Raw genomic sequence first — 27,197 nt, 5'->3', positions numbered from 1 at the left:
AAGAATGAGAAATGTTGCACCAGTTGAAACCCTCTCCTATATTCCACGACAGTAAGGGTTCACAGTCTTGCTCAAGGACTGAACTAAAGACAGTTAACCTTGTCATCTCTGGGATTGTAACTTGGTGGTCAGCTCAACGTCAACTGTCCCAATTACAAATTGGATATGACAAAATGTATATATTATATAGCGCTATTTGTGGTTAAGAAAATGTGCAAGCATAATGGCAGACCATGCAAAGAGCCATGCCTGGCAAAGTTTACAACTGCTCCAAATATGGCAACATAATGATGCCATAATGATGGCAAATCACATCTTGCATGGCTCACACCGCACTTAATCTACGATGTGGTGAATTCTGATTACGAAATATTCTGATTACGAATTATGCTGATTACGAATTTGATCGTTGCTACACCTGAACAAGCGTTTACCACCAACTTTTGAACTGCCATCAGTGCAACAGGACTCCAACGGCATCATCAGGAGGGATCAGCCAATGAAGTTCAACGTCCCACCAATTTCACTGCATAAAAAAAAAATGGCAGATTCCTTCAACGGCAAGGTCCAACCCGGAATGCATTCTCCAAGTGCTCTACCCATCCCTCTGGTTTGCCGTCCACCTCTCCCAACTACTTCCGTGATCAGTGATTACCTTAAGGAGAAGGCGGCTGAATGGGGCCCATTTCCTCCACCATGGCAACATATTAGGGTCAGTTCAGAAATAAAGCCAAATTCCAATGTCCATGTTTCTCCACATCGACAAACATTTAGGAGAACAATTTCTCAGACCACCCTGAATTATCTGGACTTTAAAAGGACCCCCCCTAACCCCCCCCCCCCCCCCCCCCGTATAGAGCAGTAAGTGTGCAAACTTCATGCTGCCAGTTTGTGGATGTTTAATGTTAGTCAAGGAGCTCACCTCACACAGTGACCACAAGAGGCAACCAGACATGTTTCTCTCTTAGCAACTCTCAACCCTGTCTACTTCACCTTCAACTCGGACAAAAAAAAAAGAGATAATACACAGTTTCTCTTATGCAATCAAACGATAAAAAGGTATGAAATGATTCAAGTAAAATAACATTACTATGACAAAACAGGAAACGCAACAACTGAGACAGCCTTGGGATGTTGCACTGCGAGGAGCATTGTGTTGTGTCCTCAATTCAGATGCTTGAAGATGCTGCTGTAGGTCTTGTGGGCGATCTGCGGCGAGCATCGGACAGCGGAGGGGGCGAGGGAGGCCTGGATGGATTTCAGTGGCAGGTCTGCGGTAGCGTCGAACCTTGGCAGAGCCAGAGAGTCCAGCTGCATGTTAAACATAATTTCCCCGCTCCTCGCCAGGAAGCCCCCCTCGTCCCGCTCCCCTCCCGCCTCCGACGGCTCTGGCTCTGAGCTGTCGGAGGCACTGGCAGCACTCTCCCCGCACCCTTCGTCCTTCTTGCTGAACAGCCTGTCCAGGTAGCTGGTGTACGAGCTCTCCTTCTGGAGCTGCTCCTCTTTCCCGACGTCCCAGCGCCCTGCCTCGTCGATCAGACACCCACCCCTCCCTTCCTCCACCCGCTCCCCACCTCCAAAGCTCTCCCAGGGGTGAGCGGGACGCTGTCCAGACCCGGTAGTCCCCACGGTGCTGCTGACCTGAGCGAAGTTCACCAAACATTTCTCCTCTTTCTCCTGGCTGATGGACTTGGACATGGAGCCTGACCGCGAAGCCTCCAACTGGGACACGGACGAATTGAGCTCGTTCAGGAGGCCCACCTCACTCAGCAGGCTCACGCCCACCTCGTTCAGCAGACCCACCTCGTTCAGCAGGCCCACCTCGCTCAGCAGGCCCACCTCGCTCAGGAGGCCCACCTCGCTCAGGAGGCCCACCTCGCTTGGTTCAGGCTGTAGGCTGAGTTTGATGGTTCCGGCTATGAAAGAGTCAAAATCGAAGCCTTGGCTCTGCTGGGCGGTGTGGTTCTGGTTCTTCTCCTGCTGGGAGTCCTTCTCCTCAGGACTGTGGGACTTCTCAGCCTCCTGAAGGGCCATCCGGGCCTTGACCAGGCCGTTCTTTTCGCACTTGCTCTTCTGGGCCTTGCGCTCTTTGTCGACGGCTAGCTTCTCCTTGTTCTGCTGCTCCTTCCAGTTGGAGAGATCGATGATGAGCTTGGGCTCGTAGTAGTGGTTGACCACGCTGTCCCTCAGGATCAGGTTGTCCAGGTAGGACGGAGACGTGGCCTTGTAGTTGCAGGTGTGCGAACACTCCAGGTCACAGTACTTGTTCTCGTGGTGGAGGTCGTCCTCGTCGGGCCACGAGCGCTCAGGGGGGAAGAGGGAGGTGTAGTCGTAGGAGGGATCATCCAGGAACTTCTCCCGGTCTCCGTCTGTGTACTTACGAGGGTCCACCTGGGGGAGGTTTAAAAGTCACAACCAGGAAGAGGAGTATGTCTCTAATAGTTGAGTGTAATTGTTGTGTGTAAGTGTGCACGTGTGTGTCTACACACCTGGACGTCCTCGTCGTCCGTATTGTCAGACAGGGCCCGGGGGTCCACCTGCACCTCGTCGGGGTCCAGGGTGCTGTGAGTGTGTAGGTGCCAGTCTCCCTCCGACAGCTGACTGTCCCGGTACCTGGAGGAGAGCGGGAGCATTAATACGAAACCAGCCAGCGGTTCTGGATCCAGCCTAGTTACGTTCCGATTCATGTCTGTCAACTTAGAGCGGATTTTCCACCCTGTTGGATCAGGGATTTGAAACAGCAACCTTCCAGTTACTAGCCCTAGACTTGTTGGCTTGTCGGCTGCCAAAGCTCTAAGGAGCTAGAGGATGCCATCCTATCTGGCCAGAAACTCTGTGTGTGTGTGTGTGTGTGTGTGTGTGTGTGTGTGTATTCATTCTATGTACCTGTCCCAGGTGTGACTGTGACTCTGGTCCATAAGCAGGATGTCATCCACCTCATCCTCTATGTGGAACGGATGGAGGGAGACCGGCTCGTCCAGGGGAAACGAGTAGTCAGCCATGTACGGGTGAGCTAGGGCCTCTTCTGCAGTCAGGCGGTCCATGGGGTTAAAGGTCAGGATCTTCTCCAGGAAGTCCAGGGCTGGAGGAAAGATCAGCTTTGAGCATGGTATTCATGTGGCTTCAGAATGTGGCATATTGTTTTACAGTGAAGTGTGTGTCCTGAGGATCATATAAGCCTGACACTGCCGTTTTGGGTGGAGACCGGAGCAAAGAGCTCCTCTTGAAAGTGGCCAAGATCCTAAAATACCAGCCTTTGTGTCTCGCCTCAGCAACATTGCTTACATGTACAGACTTGTAGTTGTGTTATTTGGGAGTCTCGGCCAGGCTCACAGCATGTGGCCTCCAGATTGCAGAACCATCTAAACCAAGACAAAGCAACCAGCCAGGTACTGCTCCAGGTCACGTTTAAAGGAGGTACTTCCTGTACCGAAACTGGTCTAAATATGGATTTTACAATTACAATGCTAACTGTGGATTCAAATACAGTATTAAAGTGTGAACAAGAGTAAGACTGGCCGGTCCTTTTAAAAAACACAGTTTAGGGGTGGAGGTTAGCAGTTAAGGTAAGGTTATAATCAGGACTAGGGCTTTGGGGCTACGGGACAACAGGACTTCCTTCTAGTCCCCGTGTGGGGACTCACCTTGTGGGCTGACGTCTGGCAGGAGTCTGGCCAGAGGGTTGTGGGGCTGAGTCATGTCACTGCGTATGAACACGGGGATGACCTTGTGCAGCTCCTGCCGGTCCTCCTCCCTCAGCACCGGGATGGACTCCAGGATTAACTGCATCTGCTCCAGCTCATGAGCCCCTAGAGAACCCAGGGTAACAACCAGCCCAGGGTTAAAGCGTGGCCGCCTTTGGGCCTCGCACCGCGGGCGACACCGGATCAAAACCCCGGTAGGGACTGGCAGCTCTATATCCAAACCCCTCACGGGTACACCAAAGTTTCCCACCAACGCACCCCCGCTACGCCACGTCAGTCAGGTGTGTCCTTCTAGAAGCGGTGTGCCATGGTCACCTGCCCGTGTGAATCAGTGAGAGAGACTGACCTGCAAACAGAGTCTTCCCGGTGAGCATCTCAGCGAAGATACAGCCGGCAGCCCACATGTCAATGGCCTTGGTGTAGTTATTTGGAGAGAGCAGCAGGCGAGGAGACCGATACCACTTTGTCACCAAACCCTCAGAGAGATGACCCTGGAGGGGGGAGGGAGGGTTGAGGGTTAACAAGTCTTTATTGAGATTAACTTCTTTATAAAGACGTGAACGTCCACAATTCCAATTGTGTATCGACTGAATGGGTAACGGGAGGCCGATGAACCGGAGCGCGAGTTCACACAGGCCCCCGGTGAGTTCAGAATGATTCATCAACGAGTCAACAGAACGTGACAGGAAGTGGTTCATCAGCTCTTATGAATCAGCCCCAACACAGACCCATAGAACACTGGCTTAGTTGTAATCCTGAACTAGTTACTGAATAATTGGCACGGCCGTTTGTCTGGGTCCAGGACTATATTGACTACAAAGCCCTACGTCTTTGTTAAATGCATTTAGTGAACACTTTTAATGGTTTAGTCGGTGTCGTCATCATCATCATCATCATCACCACCACCACCACCACCACCACGGAGATATTATCAGAACAAACTGCTTGTCTACTGACATTCTATTCTGCCCATTGGGAGCGGATCAAGTGCACTGTTAACTTCACATGCATAGAAAACCACTAACAAACAGCCCCCCCCCCCCCCCCCACAAAGGAACACATGAAAAGAGAGGGATGAAAGGGTGTCGAGGAGGGGCACACGTGCAGGCCTTGTCAGCAGCCCCACAGAGATTAATCCCCCTGACACGCACGCATGCGCTGAGTACCTTTGTGTAGCAGAGTTTGGGGGCAGACAGGGTGATTGTTGCTGACTGTGGAGCAGAAGGGCAGATCTGTGTGTAACAGGGGTACCATGATATGGGGGTGGGGGGTACATAGCCCCTTTTTTTGCTCTCACAGACCGTTGAAAAGATTAAGATACGGCACGGAAATCAACTGGCAGGCTTGGATAGGCGTGTCAAGACACCTGAAAGTGAAACAAGGTTCAGCCGACGGCGGAGACAGGTGCAGGCCAGCTGAACGTCAACACTGAACGTCGAAGCAGCCAATGTAACCCAGGTTGGCTGGGTCACTGACGTTCATGGACTGGGACATCGGCTCTCCCACAAAAGCAGATGTAGAATATTTATGACAAAACCGCCAAACCCACAAAGGCAAAAATAAATATTATATGCAGTAGAAGAAGTGTACAGACTTTTTATCCAGTCTTCCAGAAACATAACCCCCTGGATCTAAGTATGGGGATACCCAATAAGACAGATTATCAACAGTCAGTCGGCCAGCAGAAAGTCTTAACGGTCACAAGTATCACCAACGTGAAGACCTGACTCTAAGCACTTCCCAGCAGTAGGTCATTGCAACAGATTCAGCAGAAATGTGCCTGTAGCAAACTGCCAGCCCATGACATTGCATAAGCAACAAGAGTTTAAGAATAGGGCTACAGAATTAGAATTGTTCACTAAGGGTTATGAAGTAAGCAACCTACTGAGAAGGACCTTTATAAATGCAGAACAAGTGAACACTTAAAGTAGCACCGGAAGAATATGTGCATAACCCCATGACTTTTCAGCACTAACATCCGTGTCTCACGAAAACATCAACATTTTAGTCATTTTTACCTAAAAGGAAAGACGTGTACAGACAGACCGGTGATGACACAGAGAGAGTCATTTCTCCAGTAAAGCCACAGGTTGCCACATCGGCAGATATCTAGCCCAGTGGGTGACGTCACAGAACCCAGTTTCCCCACACTGAGGTTCTAAAATGAGCAGTGTGCTGATTCACGCCAGATTAGTGGGTGACTATAATTCAACAGAGACAGCCAAAAGACGACAGTAATGTCCTTGTGCGTCGGTAGCCAGGTTTCCAGCCGGTCTTCTCTCCTCAGTGGTGTGGAGCACACCAGACTCTTGCAGATTTAAGGCAGTGTGACTAGGTGAGGCACTTTAAAAAGGTACTCTTCAGACTACGAGATCATGGCTGGGTAGATCATTAGGACTTTGTAGCATTATGAACGGTTCTTCTCGGACTGCTCAGAACTGTCCAGTTACACTTCCCACTAACCAGCTTTACAAGCTTTGGAAAATACAATTGGGAGTAAAATATACAGTCCCACTAAGCAACTGTATTTCCTCCCGTTATGCATAGAGTTGGTCGATGTTATGATACTGTCAAATACCGGTGATGGCTGTTGACGGGCGGGTGATCACCATGTTAAACGACATTGTGTTATATTTACTCTACAGCTTTCAATAAACATTTAAGTGTATACACAGCAGGCACTTTATCCATTCAACATCTGAAAACCAGGACGACGACCCCCCCCCCCCCCCCCCCCCGCCTTCACAAAACACTCCACATTAATTTGTCCATTCTTTGTGCCATGTGGTTCTGGATGGGAAGGCTGTACCGAGTGAGGCAGTAAGAGGAAGGGCCAATAGCAGCAGCTGTCTGAGAGAACCTGGTGACACAGTGGATTAGTAGCTAGACTCTCTCAGATCAGAGAAACACATGAAAATACACCAGCTCACGGATTGGAACTGCCAGGACACACACACACACACAGTTGGTTAAAATATAAAAACATGTTTACGTTCCATCGAAACACTTCGATGTGCTTAAAAAAAAAAGCAGCAATGAGACAGACAAACACCATCTCCCTGTTGCTGCCGTTAAGTCCAGTGAACCTCAGAGCCCGTTCTGCTGTAGCCGGTAACTGGGTCACCAGTCGGGGTGTCATTGGAGGCCGGCGTGTGGTGGATGTATTCCACCTACAGCCGGATACACGTGTAGTGGTGAGGTTCCCCTCCCCTTAGCCCCGCCCTCAGAACCCCCCCCCCCCCCCACATCCGCCCACATCTACCCCACCCCCCCTTACAACACAGTAGGAAATTTCCACCCACACAGAGCAGCGACTACCATCTGCAAGCTTCACTTTCCCAGTGGCACACACTGATTCAGACATGCGTATGCTTTGTTTTGATAGAAGAATATGACTGATTCGGAAACGGTTTCATTTAACTCTGTGAGAAATGACAAAGGCATCCCCATAAACAGGGGCGTAGGTTGGACTTCAAATGTGAGAGGGAAAAATGTTTTTCTTAAATGCCCATGGTATGGGAGGTCCAACAAGCTCATATAGGTATGATGGTCGGGTGTCCACATACACCATTTAGCCAAATGTTTGTGCACTGGTGACCACATCATCTCTTTAACTCTACTAGAATAAACATGAAAAATACTGCCTTCAGCTATTTCATTTAATAATTCTTAGTTAAAATAGTCCGTGATGGGTGCTCTTAGTGAAGCGCTACTACACAGACCTCTGTATTTCAATGCATGTGGCTGATATGTGAGCTATATGTACATTTTGCCTGTATTGTACTTGAATTTCACAACCTCCCCGCCCAAGCTCCACCACAACCCTCTAGCATGACTACACTGGCTGACTCATTATCCTTCTGGTTGGGTTAATAAATATGAACATTCAAGATATGGGCTCCACAATATAACAAATAATTTTGTTTAAGTTATCAATTTTTTTTATCCACTACTGGTATGCAGCAACATTTCACCTCAGCTCCACGGTTGAACTTTTCTCTCTGGCTGTCTGATCCTGCCCTGACAGGGATACCTGTCACAGTCACCATCTGATCCATATAAAATGCAGTACAGAATGACATGAACAGCTTAATATACATTGACATCTGCAGAACCTGATGTCAATGTTTGATCTGTAAAAGCCACATTAGGTAGAAATGTCAAATGTGACTACCTGTGTAGTGAACTACATGTAACCTTAGCCAACTTTTCAAGAGATGAACTATTAAGCTAGTTAGTTAGCTAGCTATATCTTGTAAATTTGTCATAGTTAGCTCTTTGCCTAGAAAAATAACACCTGTATGTCTAACTTAAGTTTATTTTTGGCTGGTGTCATCTCGTTGCTAGCTGCGAGTGAGGTGAACGCAACATTGTTAATTTTAGATAGTTTTGTTCAATAACTAGCAAACTATCTTGCAAGCTAATATGTATTTTGCAACTATTGTTAATATATAAGGTTAGCCTAACCACACCTCATGGTTGCTGGTATATAAAAAAAATCAATTTTCAAAAAGTCGGGGGGACATGCCCCTATCATGTATAATGAAACCCACGCCACTGCCCATAAGCCACTTGTGAAAGGTCGTCATGTTGTTATCTTCATTTCTAACTTCCTAAGAACGAAACACAAACCCTCAGTATGTAGGTCAAATACCTTGGGGCCCATTTTATATTAAGAAATCTTCAGGGTTGGATTGCATCATGTATATTGGAGGTTAAGTTTCCCCACAGAGGGTATCATGTCACTGAGCTACTAATGCTAACGCTAGTCTACACAGCCAAGACTTGCGCCCTGCTCTGGGAAAGGACACACTTATCCTATGCTAGTTAAACCTGGTCTAATAGCCGGCAACCCTTACAGCTACCGCTAAGCCAAAGGGCATACTAACGGGCGTTAATGCTATACTGATGCTAACCAACACGAGTGACTGGGACTTTCACACTCCAATTACAATAATTACATTCTGACAGGTTGGATAAAACACGCATGTATCTAATGGTACATTGATACTGTTCGCGATATTTCAGACAGTCAACGCTAGCATCGCCCAGAATGCTTCTCTTGAGGACGAGCTAGCGTCATAACAGCAGGTAAGCAATGTATCAAGGTTTGAGTATAGACAATTTGAATTTAGGAAAGTCAGCTTATTCAATGGTTATAATTGGAATAGAAACGTATTTGAATACATTTGATATTTCTCTACTCAATGCATATGCCTCATTTATGTTATTCTGACAAACTGAAATGCTAGCAAGTAAACCACCTTCTAAGGCAGCCACCAGTCAGCTAATGTAGTTAGCTATAGGTAGAACTGAGGCGAGTAGAGTTGAACCATTTGAGCCGGTCCCATGCACTGGAAAAGAGCCAATTGACACCAGAACCACCAACTATTTCGGCCACCTGTTTCCATGCTGCATTTTTGTTGTTTGCGTCTCCGTAGGGAAAGTTGTGTTTAGTCGTACAGCTCAGTGCTCACTGCTACTAAAGGTTTTCTAAAAATTTCATCCGCCAAATAGAAGACAATGTAACTTTAATTGTGGAACTAGTTATCCGTTCATTTAATTGTATCGAGAGCTACCACCTACGCAAAATCCCATGATTGATAGGCGCGAGTGATTTGCATGAAGTTGGGAAATCTGAACATTTTCCTTTTCGGATTGCGCCACAAACCACTCGCTCGCCACGCTTCCCTTCATTGAAATGAATTGAGCCATCGCGAACAGTGTGAATGAACGTAAGTTGCAACATGTGACAATAATGCCATAAAGGTTAATTGCACCGGCTTGGGTTGGTTCAGCGGTCTGTGCTGCAGTATGGGTTGGGTCCAACCAACTACTCTTCCAGCAAAAAAACTTTAAAAAACGCCGGTCTCTCCACACGTTCCTGTCCAATAAAGCATAAACATGCTTGAAAGAAATCCTTAAAAAGCGACAGGTATTTTGGTTGTTTATGAATGTTCTCATGCTAAATGTGTAGCTGAGCTACAGAGCAAGAAAATCAGAATTCAGCCATGTTATTTTGTCATTCCAGAAGAAAAGGCTGCTTCAGCACTAGTAAGACCATGATCTTAACTGCTGATTGGTTACATTGGCAAGAGTCGGAAGGCAGGTTACACTTTATATCGGGTGAAGGTAGGGATGTGCATTGGACATGTCTTTACTATCCGAATAGTATTTGGGTACCCGAAATACAAGTCGTTTTGTGTTATTTAAATATATATACCGATACAACATGGGCGCTACAGTACTGCCTAACGCTCGAAGGAGTGAGTGTCGTTCTAATCTAAAATTGGCTCAATGGCAGTTCTTGAGAGAAAAATAGTGCGCATATGGAGGAAGCAGTGTGGGACACTTTCAAAATTCGGCTACAGAACTGAAGACAAAATCTCAGCACATAACATTTAGTTTATTGGATGGATAAGTCAAGAGAAACTAGCTAGGTGGCTAAGCTAGCCAGCTATAAGCTAACGCATATTAGATTACACAGCCTAACTATACGTTGCCTTTTGTAGCCAACTCATTTTAATAGGTAACAGTTAATTCCGATAATGACATTTTTACTATTAGTTCACATTCATCCACTTGCTAACAGTAGACTACGCATATACTGTGACAGGGCCACCGCTGCACTACAGCTCTGATTAACGATTATCAACAAAAATACGTGCAAAGGAACGCGTGTCGAACAAAACGACTTGAAATTTGAAATGGGAAGCTATATCATCGTATGTACACATTCTTTTAAATATTTTTTAAAATGTTTAGAACAATTATGTACAGAACTAATTTTTACTCATTTATTTCAACAACAAAAATACATTTAATTTGAGGGGCAAAAATGAATACACAAGTACTCGAATACTAAATTTCGGTTATTCGAATATTCAACTAACCGAGCCCATCCCTAGTTAAAGGGCACACTAAGACCAGCCATGCTTAGCTTCAGGACGTGATTATGCCAAGCTAGCCACTGGAGAGCAGCTCTTGCCTTGTGGAAAGCCATGACAAGCGGAACAAAGGCCAGACTTGATAACTAAGAAAAGGCCAAGTGCACACTCAATCTTAATCTTAGCATTTTTTTTTTTAAATGAAGCTTGCATTTCAGGTTGCTGTTATGGTCAGGGATTTGGTGAAAGGTTACAGGTTGGTTTTAGATTTTGGAAAGGGTGGTTTTAAGAGTGTGTCTGTCTTGCCTAATTCCTGACTGACTGGGAAAAGTACAGAAGCCTGGATTTCTGCCGGCACGTAAATTCCAGACATTCTTGGTTCTGTGCCTCTGGGTGTTTCACTGCTGTGGGACCCAGAGACGCAGGATAAGAAACTGCACTCAACAGTCTCTCACAGACCCAATCAACCTCCAAGGATAACTCATCTAAAGGCTTATAGACTGAAAAAAAAATATATATAAAAAAATCCAAGAGCCCAGGTGAGAGAAATCTACTCCAGAAAACCACACGATGATAAAACCCAAGCAGAGAAATCTTAATTAAACCTGACAGGGTCCCTAAATGGTCATTAGTGTGGGGGAAATGCCAGGGACTTTGTCTGGTGATAGAATATTACCACTGCTATTCAGCGCCAACACTTTATACATTGTGATTCAACATGCATGTCGTTTGAACCTGACACAGACTAATGTTAGCTGCAGTATAGCGGGCTGCTTCTTTATTTAGACATTGACTGAGCTGTGCCAACAGCATGCAGGCAGGGCCACGCCAGGACCCACCAACCCGACTGCACAGGAACAAACTGGTGACTGCTTGTTAAAGGACAAAGAGGATTTTCCCCAGAAGACACCGTACAGATGGGCTGGGGCACACAAACCAGGTGGCTTTCCCCTTTTGCCTCAAACTGGCTGCTGGGTCTCACCAGACAGACTGGCTTTCACATGCACGCACACAACCAAATGCCCACTCTTTTGTGGTATGACTAAAGCCAGGCCAGAAAGATGGACAGAGCAGAGCTCCAGTGTGGGGACAACTGGCTGCCTGACTGGCCCAGTAGTCATTTATTTAGAGGCAGGACAGTATGCTTCCTGCATTAGGACTCATTTACATGACAGTTAAGGCAGACACATAAGTTACCCACTGAGAGTAAGATGGCGTTTTTATTATAATATAAACATCTACAACCACTGATATGACACAGTAGAAATACTATGGAAACATACAAGGGAAAGACCTCACTGCCCAGCCTGAGTGAAATACCGCAGACACACACACAAAATACAAAAAAAAATGCTAACACAGGAAAACCTAGAGCAACAAACTGCGGAGGAGAGCCTCTACATGGGGGAGGAGAGCCTCTACATGGGGGAGGAAGGGGGAGTTGTAGAGGCTGCTACAGGGACTGAACATCATGAGAATCTCCTGACCTTCAAAAAGGCACCTGCAGTCGCAGAGAACAGAGAGAGACTGACAGATCGGCTGTGTCCCCAGTGTGTTTGCTGGAGACAGTATGCTCTACCATGCGTCACAGGAGAACGACGAGTCAACACTTGATTTGCCATCTGAGCCACTAAAACCGGCTGGTGTGGATGAAGCTGTAAAAGGCTTTGGTTTTGGGCAGCCGTGTGTGTGTGTGTGTGTGTGTGTGTGTGTGTGTGTGTGTGTGTGTGTGTGTGTGTGTCTCTCGTAGCTGTAAAAGGCTTGGTGTGTGCTGTGCTATGCAGTACCCAACAAAGAGAACAGGGTTGGGATCAAGCTAGCCCCCCCCCCCCCTCCCAGAGGCCTAGGAGCTGCGCAGTTCCATCCTGCCACAGCCAGACAGGCACCACCATGTATTCTATCCCTGTAGCTGTATCCAGCAACGCCCCATTACCTAGAACAGACTGTGGAACCTTTATTACATACTGTATATTACCCACACGTGGCAACTAAGCACAGTGGAACAACGACACAGCGAGCTTCAGGAGAAGACACCAACTGGAAATGTCTCTGGGCGGGAGCGTCTGCTGAATGACCTGACATGTGAGGGTGATAAAATGCAGACGACTTGACACCTTGAATGAATGGGTTATGTCCTTCACTTGTGGAAAAGCCTTGCGCGGCTTTTAAGAAGAAAAGATAATATTTCCTCCAATGAGTGACTAATTAGAAACCCTTTGCACTCCCCACATCTAATCATGGTTGACTAATCTCCATATCCCTCAGAAGTTCGAACATGACACCCGAGCACTAACCAAAGGTGAAAGTATAACCGTCTCGAAAGCGAAGATAAGCAGGGCAACTTGGAACCCGGTCAACATGCACCCACTCGCCAAGGTTCGTGAGAAGCAGAGTTAACATAAAGAACAGCATTTACTTTAGATGAGTCATTAATAACACTACCCTGCCTGTCAGCATGGAGACAACACCCATCCCAAGCTAAACAAAGCCTTCCGCTAAACAAATGATTAGACCTCTGCAACATGTAGTCCAGTCCTCAGCTACGGAAGCAAGATCCGGACACAGGACTCCCTCCCCGGCACGCAAAACAAAATGGTTCCCACACCCCTTTTCTCAGCGGAAGCATTAACCCTGAGAAGGGAAACGGAGGCGCGACACCAGGAACTAACGTCCCCCACCCCCAGTGTTTACTTCCTGCAAGCTCAGTGGTGTGACAAGGAGTCACCCAAGTGAGAAGCCCAGCTGCTCTCTGGGTAAAAACCCACAAAAAACAAAAACAACCCTGGTATTATTCCTAGTCCCAGGCAACCTGATAACTCTAGTAGTACCACTACTCCTAGTTGACCCGGCTTCTTAGTCATTGTTTGAGACTCTCACCTTGTGTGAGTAGTGTGGGTCCATGATCCGGGCCAACCCAAAGTCCCCGATCTTCAGCACCAGGTCCTCGGTGTTGACGAACAGGTTGGCAGGCTTCAGGTCCCTGTGCAGTACATTAGCAGAGTGGATGTACTTCAAGCCTCGTAGCAGCTGGTACATGAAGAGCCTGGAGTGGTCTTCGGACAAAAGCCCCCTCTCCAGCAGCTGACAAAGGTCTGTCTCCATGTACTCCTGGACGATGTACACAGAGTTGACCTCCGTCAAAGAGACTATGTCTTCTGTAAGGTGGCGGCCGCTAGGCCCTAATGTTTGGAATACCTGTGGGGGGAGGGGTGGGAAATGTGATTATCTAAACCCCATTGCAAAAGGTCCTCGTGAGATGTTTAACTGAATTCCCTCACACAACCGGAGCACAGAAGCCATCGTTCCCCACTGAAAGCATCGTAACCAAGCTCTGTGTGTCTTACCTTGACAATGTTGTCGTGATCCAGCCTCCTGATGATCTTGATCTCTCGGAGGGCGTGTTTGACGCTCTGGGGGTCTGTCAGGATGATCTTTTTAACCGCCACACGTTTGTCACAGTCCGTGTCAACCGCTGAGAATACCAGGCCGTTCCCACCGTAGCCCAGAGGCTTCAGGTCCATGTAGCGTGGGCCCAGGTCAAACCCATGGATGTTCATCAAAGACTCAAACTTTTCTGCCATGTTGGATTTGGTGACTTGACTGGAGGTTTAATTGACTTGGGGGAGGGGGGGGGGTAAACTAAACGGACAAACTGACTGACAAACTAAAGGCCTAGTAGATTTTAACTTGTGTAATGTGGGTGATATAACCTTTACACAGAAGACTACCGTTTCCCCCTGATTCACCCTCACAAAACTACACAGCACTCTGACTCACAACCAGAGACTAATTTCATGTTTGTCTGGGGGGAAAAAGAACCCTTTAACTTGAATTGTTTTCTTCAAATTTGAACCTCATCCAATTATTATACAGCATTTGACAGACAGCAGTAACGGAATGAACTCGGAGGCCAAATTCAAAAACTACAACAGCATCGTTTCGCATCCTCACAGTGCAGATACCTTCATTAACAGGCCGGAGGTCTTGATTAGCTGCATTGATTCTAAATGGTGCCAGAAAGCACTGAAATGTTACCAAATGTTTTATAATTTTTCACTTGATTTTTTGTCGTCCGTCTGTTGAAACCACTGCTGATCTAAAATGACGTCTGGCCTGGGAGTCTTCAGAGAATAATCTCCCCCTCAACAATCGGGCGGCTCAAGCTCACCACAGTCGCAGTCAAAGCTATCCTCCATTTTACATGGGTGTAACCTGAAACAGACAAAACACAATGCAGAACGTTCAGTAATCACACAAATGCACAATGACATGAGTTTGTTCATTAGAACAATCCCACACCTATAGAATTAGCTTCTTCCCAAATGCTGAAGTTTGACAAAAATGTCTACGAATCTGGTCGATACTCGTTTATTTCAAATTTGGCCTACATAGACGCTGCATAAAATGTAGAGGACAGGTACGTGCAAAAGAACCAACACCAGGAAGTTTGAGTCGCTGGGTCCACAAACTAACTCTAACAAAAGTTATTTATCCAGTCAAGTAAAATGAATTTAGTCAAATTGTTGGCCAGTCCTACCTGCAGCAAGTTACCTGTCTGGACATGGGATGGCAAGTAGCTGCACCACTTTGTGATATTCTAGGATCCTCAACCTCAACTCTGGACATCGAAGCCAGTTCCACTTGATTTTTTCACTCTCTAATCAGGGAATTATTTAGACCAAGTTGGTGACTTTAATGATGGAGGTAGAACAACTATCTTTGGACCTCATATGGTACATGTTGAGTACCCCCAGCTATAGGAATCTTATTTAAGGATGCGTTTCTATGAAAATCCTGTAAAGGAAGAAATATTATATATATATATTAAGATATCTAATAATTCTTTGGATGGTTCCAAATCATTATATAATATCCTACAGAATTATTTGAAGTCTTGGATGACTTCCTAGAGAATTACCAAAACAAATTGAAAGAAAAAAGACATATTGCTTGTCATGAGTGTAAGAGGTTATATTTTACACTCAGGAGACAGGCCGTCCTTCCCGAGATTGTACAGTATATTTGCCCAACCAATAACACAACAAGATAGCATGAAAAGCATTTATAACGCAATTAAATACATTTTATTGTAAACGAGACAATGTCTCACCCACACCCTGTGTGATCAAACGGATGTAATGAAAGATCAGTGAATGTGAGAACTTAGTACTTTTTAACAGTTTCGAAGTGTATCCCTAACATAACTTTTAATGTTTTGCGTGGGTTTCTGTACAGCCTCGAAAAGTCCAACGTTCTCTTTTGTCATGTGATGGAAACACCTTCCGTCCTCTCTGCGCGAAGCGGCAGTAGGGTTCGTTTTAAGTAGATGCTCATGACAAGTTCGTTGTCGGCCAAAGGCTTTTTGACCGGACTTGGCCACCTGCCCTAGACAAGGTGACCGGCAGCAGAGCACATGTTTCCAAGAGGTTATATCCCGTTTTAGTTTAACCAAGAGTCTACAGTACATGCGGTATTATACGAATGTGTGACCAGTTTCAGTCAATGATCCGGCGTTGCCTAGCAAATGTGAAATGACCAAGCGTGATAACCAAGCCACGTTGCAGTCGAGACGAAGGTTGATTAGTACTGTAAGCTAGACAAGTAGCTTGTCTATCAGTGCTACCCGACACATGGGCAATCTTGAAAAATACATTAGCCGGTTGAAATGCTTATAACTAGAAGCTAATAATACATGCATGGTAACTAACTCGCTACAGCTTACAGTACTCAGTAGTGTTTGATCTAAAACGGAGCTAGCTAGAAACTATCTAACGTTATCTACTGTACAGTACAGTGAACTGTTTGAATTTGAATATTATGGCAAAACAGAAACAGACGAGAGTAGTTTAACTACTGTATCGTGTTACTGTAGCTCCCTAACACGTATTTAAAACGTGCGTTATTTTAGACAGATACCAAGCTAAAACTAACCATATCCCCCATTTAAGTCTGGTGAACCTCGGACTAAGTCGGAACGAGCCTTGTCCGCATTACATCATTATTACTATGCCGGTAGGAATAGTTCGCCGAAAATATTAGCTAGTTAGCTTACGCGTTGGCTACGTGTAGCTATTGTACTGTGGTTACCATAACATTACTTAACGTGATAATTAAAAACTAATGACAAGGATAGCGATGTAATTGCATGTGATAGGTAACGATATACTAATAGGTACATATTAGAAAGACAACTAACGTGTATCCACCTAGCTAGCTAGTTAGACACAGATCTGGACAGCGATCCCGTGACATGAACAAAGGCTCCCGTTGTTGCCTACTTGAGGGTCTTGGGTTTAGCTGGCTAACCTCACCAACCAGTGCTAGCTAGCTACGCGGTCGTCGTAACTTCAGTGCTCCCTCCCAACACAAAGCCGTTGCCAATCAGACGTCTCGAACTAACACAAACCACCGTTTAAAACACAATACGACCTTCGTAGATAACCAAACGCTTATCTGAAAATGGTACGGAATCACTTACTGTTCTCGTTCGTGTCATTTGATAGGTTTTTCAAAGCGATATATAATCGGGCTGCGCTCGGCTCGCTATGCCCCTGCGAGTATGAGCAATCGCCATTCAGACTATTGTGTAGCTATCTATAGCTGTAGCTTACTGCTTGCGTCAGTCACCCAAGAGGCGTGGAGATTAACGAATGGGGCGGCAAATTCAAAACATCAGAATTATGCGTTAATATTTGGTGCAATTGTTGTTTTTTAAATATAATTTATAGCATGGTGTTATTTTATTGACTGCCCCCATCTCGTTTCAACTAGCCTAGCAGACATTATCGGAACGGTTTGTTTTATTGCAGCCTATATAGGCCCTGAATTGATTAACCACTAGGCAGGCAGGAAGTCCCAATGCAAAGGAAAAACACTAACAGGTAATCACAACCAATGCATGAAAGATCAAAGTAGCCTTGGAAAACCTCAAAGGCAAAGCGGTTAACAGTCATTTACACAGATAACAACATCAATTCATGATGTGTTGTATTGAGAATCATTTTCAGGTCACTGTTGTTTGGAATAAGGATGTGTAGCCTTAACTGGCAAGGCGGTGGAGTTCGACTACTTAATAAAATCCTCATGCATTACGTCTAAAGAAAAAGAAAGAACGACTAGTAATACATAAATCATAATGACCTCTACTTTCCTATTGTTACCTGTTATAGATTGGGGCACAGGTGTAGTGCCTGTTTCTCCCACATTTGGACCATACCAGAGACGGATAAAAAGATTCACTTTTAAATTGATAGGTTTTCTATCCAGTTATGTTTCAAAATAAACATTCAATACAAGCATTCCACTATAGGAAATATATTGATATTCTTGTCAAATTCCAAGCCTCCCAGGTCAGTAAAAGAGGAGACGAGCTTATTCTGATAATTCCTCTGCTGCGGAGGACTGCGGAGGTGCTGTCGGTTATTTTCAGGCTTCAGCAGCAATGCAGTGTTTTCTCAGAAGGCAAAGTAGCCTAGCCTAATGATATTTTCAGATTATGGTACACAGTACTGCATTAGCCGCGTTAGAGAGAAAACTCCCTCGGAAAGGTTACTGGTGCTGCGTGAGGAATTAGATAGTCCATATGTCATCAGGATGCGCAGGGCTTGTCGCCTTTTGCTGTGGTTTTCTTTCTATTTCTCCAACAGCGGATAGACTGGATATATGTGGGATCGTTAGCACTGCGATCTAACTACATCCTCCCGAAATGAATACAACTATTAAAACAAAAGAATAGCCAGAGGTATTCTGACAGGATGTTGCAGTTCTGGGGTCCTTGTCTTTTCTGCAGCTGTCTAGCTCGAGCGGTGTCTGTGTGCCAGTGTTGGTGTAATAACATCAGCACCAGATTAGAAACAGCAGAGGTAACGGACCAGACCTGCAGACTAGTGTTGAATGAAAGAGCCACAGGATCACTTGTTTTGAAACGGAGGAGGCGTGGGCGGGATCTGCTAGAACGGAAGCGGCATACGGTAGGCTGTCTCATCAACTGCAGTGTGCATCAGCAGGGTCCGACCATGTGCCTGGGAATGCTGCAGGACGTTACCCAATCTAGCCTGGGATGATGCGGTCGTCTAGCTCAATGTGATGACTAGGAGCCTAACAGCCTATGCGACAGACACCACGGGATGAGCTCAGCTCCCACATTCAGATTTAGATTTGTTTTGAAATTATATGGAACGGGCAGGCTACAGATTATTCAACCTATGTTCTTTAAAAAGATATCGCAAAGGAATTATTACTAGTTTCAGAAACAATCTACACACGCTCAAGCACACACTAGTTTCCCTAACACACAAAATCCTAATCTTGACACACATCACATTTAAAAACAAACCCTAATTTCAACATAAATCCCAACTGCAAAAATGATCATAAATCTAGACCCAAATAGCCATGTTCCTAATGTTTACTAGTGTTGGTTTTTCTTCAGTACCTCTACTAACTCTTCGTATGTACCCCAGTATACCTGTTCAACATCTGGAAAGAAACAAATGCGTTAGGATTATTCATAGCTATTTCTTCACTCATTGGTGTTTGATTACAGTATTTCTGGTCATATTGTTGGACAAGGCCTTGCTGCCATAAAGTTTGCCAGACTTTTAATAAAACATCCCCCTTGCCAATTCATTAATGGGCAACTTGTGATTACGGCTCAGCAGCTGCCACCAGGTTTGGCGGAGTTGAAGGTTCACAAAGGTTTTACAATCGTCGCTGTGCTTCTTGTTACCTGTCTTTCTTAACCAGAAAGTATTTGCCTGTACCTAGGCAACTGGAAGAGAGTTTATTTACCGGCCAACAGCCACCATTGAGCTTGCTGCACGACCCATCACGGGGTCGCTAAAGTGCCATGAGTCTTGTCCGACATCCTTCCCCTTTGCCCCGGACAGTGTCACGACTATTTTCATGGTGGGACCTCAGAGCACTGTCGAGAACAACTGCAGCTGTGCTGTGAGGCAGTGACCTAGGATGCTGTGCCTTTTTCAGGAGACCCCAGGAGGCAGGGCTGTTACAAGACCAAAGTCAGTCGAGGTAGCTGAAAAGACCCGATGAGTCCTCGCCCATCTCTTTCCCTCCACCCGCCCCCTTTCCCCTTCCCCCGCCCCCTTTCCCTTCTCCCGCCCCCTTTCCTGTACCGTACTGAATGTATATGGGTCAAGCGGTGAGGCAGGATATCTCTCCCCCACCTGTCTGAGCTAAGATAACAAACCCCTCTGTGTGTGAATGGGCCAGCATTGGCAAACACATGAGGCCCGTCATCATTGACTTGCGTAACAGTTACAGCCCGGTGTGTCTGTGTGTGTGTGTGTGTGTGTGTGTATGTGTCTGTGTGTGTACTCTGCATTACACTACCAACTGCAACACTAAATTTGGTGTCAATTGGAGTGACACGAAGTGACAACGTGTGTGTGTGTGTGTGTGTGTCTGTGTGTGTACACTGCATTGCACTACCAACTGCAACACTAAATTTGGTGTCAATTGGAGTGACACCAACTGACAACGTGTGTGGGTGTGCGTGCGTGTGTGTGTGTGTGTGTGTGTGTGTGTGTGTGCAGTGGTTTCACACTGTGTCTCAGTGGCGCTACTCACTCAGGTCCCACTGACTTGTTCTTCCAGTGAGGGAATAATGGACTAGACCCACTTCTAAACCTACTATGCACAGCAATAAAGAACGTAACCAAAATATGATCTCTAGCCATACTGTAGTCATGGAAACATTGCATTTAAGTAGGTGCTTAGTGAGAAATATAGCTGATAGATTATTGACTGTAAAATATGATTTATTTTATTGCCTTTGTATTAGCCCTATTCCAAACAAAGTAAAAACAATAAATAAAGATTCCACCTGTAAAGAAATGCGATTTGAAAGAGCTAAAACTGAGCAGGTATTCATTTAACACCTGGACTAGTTATATTTCGACACTGGGTTGTATAATACGCAAATCGCCAAGGTCAGTGTTTCCTAACAGTATCCATGTCTGTTGACAGTGCCCTTTTGTCTCCCTGTCAAACATTTTTATTGTAAATGATTGTATCAACATGCAAAGTAATAGGATATTAATCATAATAGCTTATGTAACCGATGTCAATATTTTGAAATTGAGTAGTATGAAGCCAAACTACTACACAGATGGCCAGTATTAAATAGTACAAAAGACCGCGTGAGATCTGTGTTTTACAAAACAACCCTACCATGGCTTCGATATGAAACATGCATACAGGCCCAATTAACCCATATGTACCCTGTTGCTAAAAACTGGCATGGATGTGCTGTGCTTTACGGCTGAGAAAACACCCCTCTCTGAGAATCTCAGTATGCGTTCAAAATGGCACCCCATTCCCCGACGTCCACTGCACCGTAAAAGAAATAGAATGCCATTTGGGACGCAGTTTAAGCCTTGTGTTTCCTCTGCACAGTGTGTTCTCTCCAGGAGTTGTTCTGACAGCGGTGGCTCCCAGGAGATCTGAACATTCTGTTTACATCTGTCTGTCACTCCGCGACTGCCATGATGACGGAGGGAAGAATGAATGGAAGCTTCTCACAAGTGGTTTTTGTCTGGCCATTTGTCCTGTGTTTCAGAGGGAGTTACAAGTACACAGTCCTCCACCTGTCCTGGCCATGATCTCACCACAGAGGAAGTGAGTGAGAGATGTGCAGCAGTCTTACAGAAATGTGCAGCGTTTCTCAATCCAGGGGTTGTGTCACCATACAAGTCAGCCTGATTTGTTGATGGGTTTGCAAAAACACGGTGCTTGGAGCATAGAACCGGTGTTACATGACTAACTTTAACTACGAATTGAGGTTGTAATAACGAGCGGTTTCTGTTTTCTTTAGAACCCCTTACTGAACAGAATGGACAGGACCGGACAGTAAATCAGACTGGGAGACTTAAACAGCATTAAGGATCTACAAAACAAGTACACACACAATTATTGCCTGACGATCTTCCTTAACGCATTTCAAACTTCCTTCAGTTCAACATGTTATTACAAATCAGTCTCTTGCTCACTTACCATGGTTGGAATCCGGACGGACGGTCCAGAACGCCATGGTACAGAATATCGGTTAATCCACGCAGTTATGTGCTACAGGAAAAATACCAAAATCCAATGGTCACCCTATTCCCTGCAGCCAGTCAGCCAGGATATAGTCCTACAGTCTCTCACAGGAGAGAGTTGCCCAAGAGGGTCAGCGTGTGGAGTGATACGGCACTGAGGAGAAATAGACCCTGAGAGTCTTGGTGATATGTTGTGCTACTCCATGTGAGACTGGCTTGTGAAGTCGAGCTCCATGGAGGCTAGATATAGGCCAGGCATTGATGGGGGAGGAGAGGGGGAGGAGAGGGGGAGGAGACTCGGCTGAGTTTGGTTAGGCCTGTAACTATGTCCCATTTCCATGCTAAAGCCAGTACTATAATACACTTTATTTCCCCCTTTTCTCTCTCTGTCTCTCTCTCTTTCATACTCTCTCTTTTCCTGCTTCATCTTGACCCACACTTTTCTCAACTTTGTGTGTACTTGCAGATAAGAGTATCTGGTAAATTACTAAAAAGTGCCTTGCTATGTGTACTAGATTTACTGCCTAAATGTGTGCTGTCATCGGAGGTTGGATGAGGGCAGCAGCAGGTCATCCAAGAAAGACACACAACTGCAATGCACGTCTTCAGATAGAGATGTGGTGGTTGTGAGGGTCGCAGGACGGGGTTGTGGGGGTCGCAGGACGGGGTTGTGGGGGTCGCAGGACGGGGTTGTGGGGGTCGCAGGACGGGGTTGTGGGGGTCGCAGGACGGGGTTGTGAGGGTCGCAGGACGGGGTTGTGGGGGTCGCAGGACGGGGTTGTGGGGGTCGCAGGACGGGGTTGTGAGGGTCGCAGGACGGGGTTGTGGGGGTCGCAGGACGGGGTTGTGGGGGTCGCAGGACGGGGTTGTGAGGTTGTAATATGAGGACAAGGACGGTGTGTTAATGCTTGCCATTCCTTCCATTGTCATGACATTTGTTTGATGTCTGTCCCAGAGCAGGGCTGCCTACCTAATGACACCCTATTCACTAGGACTCCAGGCCAACAGTAGTGCACTATAATGAGTGAAGCATGCCATTTCAGGCAGGATCAGTATTTTGCCTGCTCTGTCTGTCTTCCTCTGTCTTTCTGTCACGGCAAGTGGGAAGAAACATGAACATTTTGTACAAAATTATTTTATTATGAATTATTGTCTCTGGTTTTGTATTATCTGTGGGAAATATGTGTCTAGTGTGGTCATTCAATGGCAAGAGATTAGGACGTGCGGCTCGGTTTCCACCTTATGCATTGTACACATAGCCTTTTTTCTGCCTCTGTCTGCCTCTCTTGATTGCAAGCCATTCTCCCTGAGTCTGTAGGTTGTCAAGTCTCTCTCTGTCTAGGCAGGTGGCAGATGTCATGCCATGTCTGCTAGCCTGTTAGAAGCATCTGCTTCTGCTGTGTGTGTGTGTGTGTGTGTATATGTTTGTGTGTTCTCATCATTCTCTCTGTTTTCAGACAATATCTGTCTCTATATCTGTCACACTATCTTTTCATCTCTTTATGCTTTCAGTCAGACCCTCTTTCAGTCTCTATCTCTCACTAGACTCTTTCGATCAGACCCTCTGTAACTCTTTTTCCCTCTCCCTTTTTGGAATCTACCTCTGTGCTATCTTAATCAGCCCCTCTGTCACTATTCCACTCTGTATTGACTTTCACAAACTGTCACTCACTCTCCTATCTAATACTGAGTCATGCTCACCTCTGTGCCCTGGGACGTTCATGTTTTGACCATCTTCCACTTATCAACACTGGAGTCCATGTATAAAAGCAGAGGCTGACTGGCTGACAGATAGTGAAATATAAAGAGGTGGCCAAATAATATTTTTTTTTAATGAATTTTCATATTTAGTTTTGTGTGTGACATGCATTTGGAATGTGTTTGAAAAACCCCGATTTGTTTGGATGTAGGATTGATACATCTCTCACATTTTAGATTATTACCATATTATTATTGTATAATACATAGTGTCTTGACAAGCTTGTTGGCGTGCCTGTCTGTTGTGTGTGACCCGTGTACAGTCTTCCACATAGTTATACCCTGCCCGTAGGGGTCCTATAATCGGTACAGTACGTTTAAAAAATATATATTTCAGAATATGTATCCATAGGTTCAGATAATAAATCTGAGTTAAATCTCCAGACAGAGACATGTTCTAATTGTTACATAATCATTTTCATGTAACAATATATCTAGAATCAATTTACATGGAGTCCCCTTTATAATCAATCATTGCTTTTGCTCTTACTTATTGATTTAAGTGTTCATTCTATTTTGTATGTGGACCTGTGAGTTAGTGCTGTGACATTGTGTGGACCTGTGAGTTAGTGCTGTGACAGTGTGTGGACCTGTGAGTTAGTGCTGTGACAGTGTGTGGACTTGTGAGCTAGTGCTGTGACAGTGTGTGGACTTGTGAGCTAGTGCTGTGACAGTGTGTGGACTTGTGAGTTAGTGCTGTGACAGTGTGTGGACCTGTGAGTTAGTGCTGTGACAGTGTGTGGACCTGTGAGTTAGTGCTGTGACATTGTGTGGACCTGTGAGTTAGTGCTGTGACATTGTGTGGACCTGTGAGTTAGTGCTGTGACATTGTGTGGACCTGTGAGTTAGGGCTGTGACAGTGTGTGGACCTGTGAGTTAGTGCTGTGACAGTGTGTGGACCTGTGAGTTAGGGCTGTGACAGTGTGTGGACTTGTGAGCTAGTGCTGTGACAGTGTGTGGACCTGTGAGTTAGGGCTGTGACAGTGTGTGGACTTGTGAGCTAGTGCTGTGACAGTGTGTGGACCTGTGAGTTAGTGCTGTGACAGTGTGTGGACTTGTGAGCTAGTGCTGTGACATTGTGTCGACTTGTGAGTTAGTGCTGTGACAGTGAAGTTGTAAGGAGGAACAGAGGACAGGCCAAAACGTTGCAGACGGACTCTGGGAACAAGACAGGACCATGCAGGATTAAACTGATAGAACAGAACATTACACTCTGGTGTTAGTGTGTGTGTGTGTGTGTGTGTGTTACTGTATGTGTGCCAAGGGTGACCTCATTAAAACCATGGAGTCTCTATTCCCTTGACCTCCACATTGCAGATCCTCAGTGTCTGAGTGTGTGTGTGTGTGTGTGTGTGTGTGTGCATGTGTTAGCCTTCTTAACACAAAACAGACATAGACATTGTCAGGTACTGCCAGGATTTATGAACTACTGTTATTACAGAATACGGTATATTACAAAACAATGCCCATGACTGAAGAAGACAGGTACCAAGATGCTCAGTAATGTTTCATAACAGACAGTTAGGAATTACGGTAAAATCTGCAGTACTGTAGTTTACGATATACAGTGGGGAGAACAAGTATTTGATACACTGCCGATTTTGCAGGTTTTCCCACTTACAAAGCCTGTAGAAGTCTGTAATTTTTATCATAGGTACTCTTCAACTGTGAGTGACGGAATCTAAAACAAAAATCCAGAAAATCACATTTTATGATTTTTAAGTAATTAATTTGCTTTTTATTGCATGACATAAGTATTTGATACTTCAGAAAAGCAGAACTTAATATTTGGTACAGAAACCTTTGTTTGTAATTACAGAGATCATACATTTCCTGTAGTTCTTGACCAGGTTTGCACACACTGCAGCAGGGATTTTGGCCCACTCCTCCATACAGACCTTCTCCAGATCCTTCAGGTTTCGGGGCTGTCGCTGGGCAATATGGACTTTCTGCTCCCTCCAAAGATTTTCTTTACTATGATTCATTTATTATTCCTATTTTTTAAAGAGGTCATTTTTGTTTTGTTATAATCCTTTCCCAAACCATCACCTTAAATTGAATCACTAGGAATTAAAGTAACACCTAAACAAAACACTATCCGAAATCGTAACACTTAACCAAATAGAATTCATACCTAATTGTAATTTAAAATATGTCTGACAAACAGTATCCAAGTTTTGTTTTCAGTGTCACAAAGTTGACGGATAGCTAAAACAATGCAAAATGCCAAGCCATGGCATAATCTGGTACATGCAGAACTGCATTTCTTTCACTTGGCTAAGAGCCTAAACATTAAAAAGAAGCAACACAAACATCTCTCTCTCTGCAGACTCTGTAGGGTTAGGGTTAACCCTCTCCCTTTTCAGACCCTCTGTCTCTGTTTATAAGCTATCTCAACTTAAAATACAAAAAATGTATTAACTACGACTATATTAATTAGCATTACCATTCATTGACCCAAAAGCAGTATCTCTTTAACTGTTCAAGCTAGGGAGACCAAGCCAACTTTGTTTCACATGTTTTGGCTAACCTTGCATAATATTCCTGAATATTATAATAACCACAACGATATTACTCTGCATTATTTGCATAATTAATGTTAATTAACCCTGGAAGAGTTTCTCTTGAATCGTTCAAGCTAAAGAGAGTAAACCATATTCTTTTCTCTTTTTAGGCTATCCCAACTTATCCATTTTAAACTTGTATCAATTATGAATATCATAATCAATGTCATTTTATAATTAGCATTAAATAACCCTAAAAGAGTATCTCAACCAGTTTAATCTAGAGACCAAACAAACTTTGTCTCAGATGTCATGGCTAACCCAACATAAAAACATTTATCGACTATGAATAGATAATTAGCGTAATTTGCATAATTGCCAGTAATTATCACTAAAACGATAAAGTCTTTCTTTATCTGTCCAAGCTTAAGTTACCAAACCAGCAGTGTTTAGTATGGCTTGGCTATCCCAACTTCGAAGTCGTAACATTTTGTGAACATCAACAAGCTTGCAAGCACACCACATTTACTTTTGTGAATGTCTGTTCTAGTTTGAAGATGGAGGATTGTAACATAAAGTTGTAATTTAGTTATTCAACAACATGGAATTTGCCAAGTGAGTGACACAACCTACCTGACCTACTCACATTCAAGTACATGTCACCCTAGCACAATGTGTAGCATACACTCATTACCTCCAGGGTATTTCACAACTTTCCAGAGAGTCCAGAGAGAGTCCAGGGGATTTGAATCCTGCCGGGGCCAGCCTTGTGAAAAACACATGCATGGTTGCAATTAAGACTCCTTCATTATTCCTAATGAGGGAACCGTGACCTATCATAACTGATCTGGGGTCAGGTTTTCCTATCGCCTTAATGTTAAGCTGGGGTAACAGGTTGAGTGATTCGCTCCTTGACCTGTGGTTAGTTAGAGAGCCACTGTAGAGACACAAATGGCATGTATAGGGAATAGAGTGCCTGACGAGAGGAGAAAGTAAACAAGCTAATCAGGCCACCGCTCCACAGGAGACGCCAGCCGGAGGAACGGTTGGAAATACCATGGCCGGTACCGGGTCCCAGGGCAGCACCATAAGGTCAGGGTGGAGGAGCCGAGCGCAGCCGGACACTACGCTCTGATGCCGAACGCACCACTGCAGCAGTGCCATGACGGAATGGATAAGGGAGGTCGGGAAATGGTTAGCTCATGCCACATAACCTCACTGGGTCCGGCACAGAACGAAAAAGACGTGGCAAACAATGGTAATTGACATGTGGACATGGGAGAGGAG

The 27,197-nt window shown here is 45.1% G+C and overlaps 1 protein-coding gene and 1 long non-coding RNA gene across 4 annotated transcripts; one reads left to right on the top strand and one right to left on the bottom strand.

Annotated features, from left to right (window-relative positions):
- Positions 1-1,006: 1,006 nt before the first annotated feature.
- On the bottom strand, positions 1,007-21,852 carry mapk6 (mitogen-activated protein kinase 6). Of its 3 annotated transcripts, none has more exons than XM_010895943.5 (8): positions 21,605-21,852; positions 13,936-14,803; positions 13,469-13,786; positions 4,051-4,195; positions 3,645-3,809; positions 2,887-3,082; positions 2,490-2,613; positions 1,007-2,391 (listed from the first exon to the last, which is right to left on the bottom strand). In XM_010895943.5, the coding sequence occupies exons 2-8, from the start codon at positions 14,170-14,172 to the stop codon at positions 1,165-1,167; spliced, it is 2,412 nt and encodes an 803-aa protein (XP_010894245.1). In that variant the 5' UTR covers positions 14,173-14,803; positions 21,605-21,852; the 3' UTR covers positions 1,007-1,164. The 3 variants fall into 3 exon arrangements, with proteins under 3 accessions (XP_010894245.1, XP_019910494.1, XP_010894244.1); XM_020054935.3 differs by lacking the exon at positions 21,605-21,852 and adding an exon at positions 17,752-18,448; XM_010895942.5 differs by lacking the exon at positions 21,605-21,852 and adding an exon at positions 17,070-17,189.
- On the top strand, positions 8,394-27,197 carry LOC105025334. Its single transcript, XR_829118.4, has 4 exons — positions 8,394-8,795; positions 21,171-21,229; positions 21,426-21,508; positions 26,935-27,197. It is a non-coding gene; the product is annotated as an uncharacterized LOC105025334 (long non-coding RNA).

The sequence above is a fragment of the Esox lucius genome, chromosome 2 (genome assembly GCF_011004845.1).
Source record: "Esox lucius isolate fEsoLuc1 chromosome 2, fEsoLuc1.pri, whole genome shotgun sequence".
Classification (NCBI taxonomy): Eukaryota; Metazoa; Chordata; class Actinopteri; order Esociformes; family Esocidae; genus Esox; species Esox lucius.
The sequence above is the reverse complement of the archived record's forward strand: the minus strand, read 5'-3'. Positions and strand labels throughout refer to the sequence as shown.